Source organism: Pinus tabuliformis, chromosome 8 (genome assembly GCF_031772625.1).
Source record: "Pinus tabuliformis cultivar Carrire ecotype Pingquan chromosome 8, CPIR1, whole genome shotgun sequence".
In the NCBI taxonomy this organism is placed as follows: domain Eukaryota; kingdom Viridiplantae; phylum Streptophyta; class Pinopsida; order Pinales; family Pinaceae; genus Pinus; species Pinus tabuliformis.
The window spans coordinates 216,688,584-216,694,773 of NC_142294.1; the positions used below are offsets into that span (position 1 = coordinate 216,688,584).

General features: G+C 34.3%; 1 protein-coding gene across 1 annotated transcript; it reads right to left on the minus strand.

Moving 5' to 3' along the window:
* Window positions 1-5,316: 5,316 nt before the first annotated feature.
* Window positions 5,317-5,757, minus strand: LOC149234915 (F-box/LRR-repeat protein 25-like). Its single transcript, XM_089368410.1, has one exon. The coding sequence runs from the start codon at window positions 5,755-5,757 to the stop codon at window positions 5,317-5,319; it is 441 nt and encodes a 146-aa protein (XP_089224536.1).
* Window positions 5,758-6,190: the final 433 nt, after the last annotated feature.

Here is a 6,190-nt window from a genome sequence, read left to right on the forward strand (position 1 = left end):
ACCCCAAATACCTATATTGCATTAATTAGAAATCTAAGAAAAGACAATGCTTGTAACTCTTGAATAATTCCTGTACTAGTATAATCTAAATGTATTCTCGCAAGCTAGCTGAAGTCAACACTTAGCATATTATGTTGCTCTCTAAGCCCCTATTTCCTTGTGCCCTTAGTCAAGGAATCTGGATGAATACAATATGCTCTGCTCAGCCTTGTGCTCAACTTGCACAAGTATTTCCTATCCTCTACGTGACTAACTTCCTTTGGCTACTACTTATCCAAATTTACAAGCCTCCAAGATTTTGTTTCCTTACACAATTCCTAAGAAAATTAATTGGTATTTAAAGGGAAATCCTCACTTTATAACTGCGCAATCCAAACATAGGTCCTCAACTGATTGCATGCACCGTTTGTACAACTCGGAAAATCATACAACTGATAATGGATTGTCCCTGAACTCTAATCTCAACTGGGTCTTCCTTTGAAAGACATGCATGAGTTAATTATGAGTGAATCTTCAGTTAGCTTGGATTGTCCCTGAACTCTAATCTCAACTGGGTCTTCCTTTAAAAGACATGCATGAGTTAATTATGAGTGAATCTTCAGTTAGCTAGTGTGGTACTCGGGATTCACTTGTCCACTATTCCACTATTAGACCTCTACTAGTTCCTCTAATAGTTAGAACTAGTTTAACTGACTATAACTTAGTTAGAATGGCTTATCTAATTACAACTCCAATGAACTAAATATGGACCCCTAAAATTTATTGATCACACTTACATGACTCCAAATAGATTTCCAACTTGAATTTCCTAAGTCAATTAAGTCAATTTAACTTAATTAACTATTACAAGCTGCTATGAGAATAGAACTTCAATTTAATTTAAGGAAAAATTATATTGGAATTTTTAGATGTTATTTTTAACATTTCTTATTGCTATTTTCAACATATGGATGCATGTGTTCCCTCTGCCCACTTGGCTCGAAATTTTCTCCTACTGAAGGTCTTTGCTTTAGTAGATATCCCCACTCGGTATCCTCTCTACTTCTCCATTTGTGGTTGTTCCACAACTTCCTAGGGCTACTTCTTAGGCTCCATTTTGAGAGGTAAATTATGCTCCCTCTCAACCACCATGTGTCTATAATTTTCCTTGCTCCTCAAGGTTTTGCATGTATCTTCTAACTCATGTACATACAGATTCTTGACTCTAGCACTAATCTGCTTCACCTTCCTTGTGGCTTTGTGCGTCAAAAAGGTTTTACCTTTATTGAAGATCACATCATAACCACATTCCTCCAACATTGCTATAGAGATGATATTATTCTTTAGACTCAGAACAAACAACACATATTTGAGGTTGAGAGGGGAGCCTGACTCCCTTTGAAGACTATTTGTACCAATATCGGTCGCACTATACCTTCCATTGTCTGCAAACTCAATGTTCTGATTGAGTTCTTTCTCCTCCAAGTCATTGAATAATTCTCTATTCCCTGTCATCTGGAATGAGGCACCACTATATAGATACCACACATTCCCAATCATGTTTCCGACCTTACATGTGATGAGGGTGAAATCAATTTTGAATTCTGGAGCCAAAGCTTCACCCACTACAACTAATCCAGGATCTCTCTCACTTGACTTCTTGTGAGGACACTTCATGGCATAATGCTCGAATTCATGACAATGAAAGAACTTGATATTAGACAAGTCTTTCTTCTTTCCCTCTTGGTTGAAATCAACATCACCTTGGGACTTATTTCCCTTGGCCTTCTTTCCTTTGTTGACTAATGCAAAGTCCTCTTCCTCTTCTTTGGATGAGATTTCATCTCTAGTGTTCCGCCTGAACTCTTCTTGCACCAAGTCAACCATAATCCCTCCCAATTTAGTAGATTCTACATCCCATTTACCCAATCATGGTAGTTGTGCCAACTCTTCGAAAGGCCTAGAAGTGTTAGGCACCATATCATCTTCAATAACCGTAATACAAAAACTCCCAAGTTCATCCCAACATTGGGTGAACTTGCTTAGGTTCTGTGGTATTGTGTCTCCCTTTTCCATCTTGATCTTTTGAATCTTGTCCTTCAATGCTAGCTTCCTGTGGTCATTGTTGTTCTGAAAAAATTCTATCAAGTCTTGCCAAATTGCATATGGAGTATCCTTCCTATGGAGATTCAAGACAATATGATCTCAAACTCCCTCCAATATGATCCTCCTCACCTTTGCAACGCACTTCTTTAGATCTGTTAGATCCTGAGCATCAGATGCTGGAGGTTTAGGAATATCAGTATCGACGAATTCCTTCAACCCATTATCTTCAAACATTGCCTCCATCTTGTCGTTCCAAGTAATATAGATTGAACTAACCTCAAGGGCATATGAGTCTCAATCCATAGAAGGCCATCCTGCTAGCTCTTAAGAAGTGATTCTACAAATTTGATTCACCTGCAAATACAACATCGAATTATATCTTCTTTTTTGACTTCAATACCATGTACGAATTCCTCGTAGATTCAAACTGCTAATGCAATTTATCTAAATCGAAATACTTGAATCTACTCTACCAACTGTAGAAAACAATTAACAATAGTGAAATCACAAAGCATGCATGAGACAAGATTCAATCACACATTACACAATGGTTTTATAGGAGAAAGCAACTACTCAAAACCCCTCCTATCTGTATATTGCATTAGTCAGAAAAATAAATAAGATTTACAATGCCTGCTCAAGCCCAAGAACCTCTACACTAGTACAATCTATTTCACTACTTCACAAACTAGTCTTGGTCAATCCTTGACCAAATATAAGCCTGAACAAGTCCCTATTTCCTTGCATTGTGCCTCAAGGAATTAGCCCCATATTAATTAAGAAAATCCCCATCCCTAACTGTGCAATTCTCTATACGCCCTTCTCTGAGTGCATGCACCACCTATACAATTTGGAATTGTCTACAACTAATAATACACTACCCTTTAACTCCAATCTCAACTGGGTAACTTGAATTAACTACATGCATGAGTTAATTTAGGTTGATTCATCAGTTAACTAGTTGATCATGGGTGAACACACCTCACTACTAGACCCTCCACTAGTTCCTCCAACATTTGGAACTAGTTTAACTGACCATAACTCAATTTAACTAATTTAAATTGTTACAATTGAAATTAACTCAAACGAAGCTCCTAAAGTTTAGAAATCACTGCACACAACTCAACTTCATCCCCTAACTCTAATTAACTAAGTTAATTGAGTGATAATAACTATTTCAACTCAGTTAACTCATTCAAGTTGTCTAGTGATGTGGAATTTCATTTTTTCTCCTAATTTAATTAAGGGAAAATTAAATTAGGAATTTGTTGTTGCATTTTCAACATTACAATAAGTTTATCATTTAAGGTATTGATATAAATATAAAACTTTTGATTATAATAAATACTCTTTATACAAATTCAATATTCATATATAGTTAGATAAAAAAGATTATATTAAAGTTCAAATTAAAATTGTTGGTAGAGAAAACAAAAGACCTATGTACTTAGCATAATAGAGAAAGTTAACAATGCTCAAATCTGTTTGGGGATGTGAAGTTAAAAATATCTTCTTCTTTTCCAAAGCTTTGGAAGCCAAAAATGTGTCGAGACTTACTCAAGGTTAGGTCTTTCATCCTAGGTCAATGAACAAAAATATTTCACTCATGAAAATATAATGGAGTGACAAGGAAACCATACAAGAGAGTGTAAAATGTGCCCGTAATCTAGATTTTTTTTTAAATGCATTTCCTCGGAAAAATGTCTAAAAAGACACCTAAATAGGATGACAAGAAAACCATTTTCTTCATATTTATATTGTTTAGAATATCTTAGAGAGGGATTCTTCTACTTAATGCACATCATGAGAAGATATCTTTTAAATAGGTTGATTTGGTGGACGATAGGGTAGGGGAACTAGATATAGAGGGATATCATTCTCTTATATAAGAAATTATATGACAGCTCTTCAAGATATATTTGCTTCTCTTAAGGATTAAGATAACAAGCTATTATGGTTTGTAAACCCCTCAAGAGGATATACTTTAAGACGTGTTTATTAAATACTTGCAGAGGAAAGTATAATTAATCATAGACCTTTGTGGGGAAGAAAATTATGGAACTTAAAATGTCCCGAAGAAAAAAAGACATTTATGTGGCTTCTACTCCGTAATAAATCTCTCATATGGCACGCATTACAAAATTGAATCTTTCATAGGGCTTTAAAATGTTGTGTATGTTGATTTTACATTAAGAAAAGCATTCATCTACTTTGAAATGAAAATATACAAAGGAAGCCTATGTAGATATCCAAAGATAAATAGGGTAGTCTTGTGTCTAGGGGAGAAGCAAAATTGAGGAAGCATTAAAAAATTGGCTCAGGAATTAGCATTTTATCAAATACAACACACTTTCCTTAATAGTCGAATGGGGATATGGATAAATCGAAACCCCTCAATTTTAAAGACAAGAATTTGTGCTCAAAACTTACCACTATCCAAATCTTACCTATATCTATTTTCCCTAAAAACCATAGTCAAAGAAATTCAAAAAGCACTAATAGAAACAAGTTCAAACATATTATCCTTCGTATTTTTTTTTACTAGAGAACCCAGAGGGACCCTTCAAAGGAGGGGTGCGTCAAGTACTTCACCTTGGTAATAGCCATTCCCTCTCCTTCTCAAGGGAACTTGTGGTAGCCACCATTAAATTTAGTGAATTCATGGCCATAAAAATCGCCTTTAGCTAGCCATCTTAATCATATATTTATGGAGACTCTTAGCGAGTCATAAATTGGATGAGTTCGGATAACACTCTTCAAAATTATGTTTTCATGTGTTATATATATATATATATATATATATAATGGATTTTACTGCTCACTTTTATAATTAAATTAATTTATAGAAATCATTAAAAATAAAAAAAATATTAATTTAAATAATAATTACAATAACATATTTTGTTCATACACTTTTACCATTTATTTTTTTTAAACAATTTATGCATATCTCCACTTTAACTTGATAATAATAGAAATTATAAGTTGTCATTTACACTATGATGATGCCACCTTCATCTGCTGCCACTTCATTTGCTGTATAAAGCATTTGGTAGTGATGGAACCTATAAGTGAAAGGGACTTCACAATATGCATGGCTGCATAAACCACCCACCTGGACACGCTGTCAACACTAAAATTCCATGAGCCTCTTGGTCCATTTTTTTAAACAATTTATACATATCTCCACTTTAACTTGATAATAGTAGAAATTATAAGTTGTCATTTAGACTATGAAATGCCACCTTCATCTGCTGTATAAAGCTGTCGGTAGTGTGTAAAGCTGTTGATAGTGATGAAACCTATAAGTGAGAGGGACTTCACATTATGCATGGCTGCATACCCCACCGACCTCCGGACACTGTCAACACTAAAATTCGAGGAGCCTCTTGTTCCATTATCAAGGTGAAAGGCGTCAAGAGCACCAACATGACTGTGTAACAACTTAGTAATGGCGTTGTCAACTATAACTCTGGCACCACCTTCATAGGCACGCTCACCCAAAACAGCATGTCGTGATAAACGCAGGGAAGGGAGTTTTGCGTAGAGTCGAAGCCATCTCCTTGACAATATGGAGCATCTCACTGCGAATCTGACGTCCAGACGAGGTAGTATGAGGTCACAGGGAATATGATCTGGTAAAGAACTCAGCCCGTCTTCTGAACGATCCATTGAAAGAAATAGGCGCTTCAATCAAACTGCTTTGTACACAAGGAAGTCAGTGAGAATGGTAGATATCAAAATAGAAATAAACAACCTTAAATAAACAAAATATTTAATAAATAAAAACCATTTATGTATTACTAAATATATAATAAAAATGATCTATATATTTATATAAACCGTCAAGAAATGAATTTAATTAAATATATATATATATATATATATATAAATAAATGTATATTTTATTTAAATGTGGATAAAAAAGGTGAATTTTTATTTAGTTTTTGAGTTGAGAAATTTATTTTACAATTAATATGAGGGGATGTGTAATTTTTTTTGTTTGGTCATTCCCTTTAAAATAAAAATTGTATTCTGAATAGAAAAATAATATGGGCTATAATAAGATAATTAACATATTGTAAAATATTTAAAAGTAAAAAAA

What these genes read in the sequence shown, in the direction of transcription:
- LOC149234915 (XM_089368410.1), bottom strand. Translation starts at nt 5,757, where the DNA reads ATGGATCGTTCAGAAGACGGGCTGAGTTCTTTACCAGATCATATTCCC.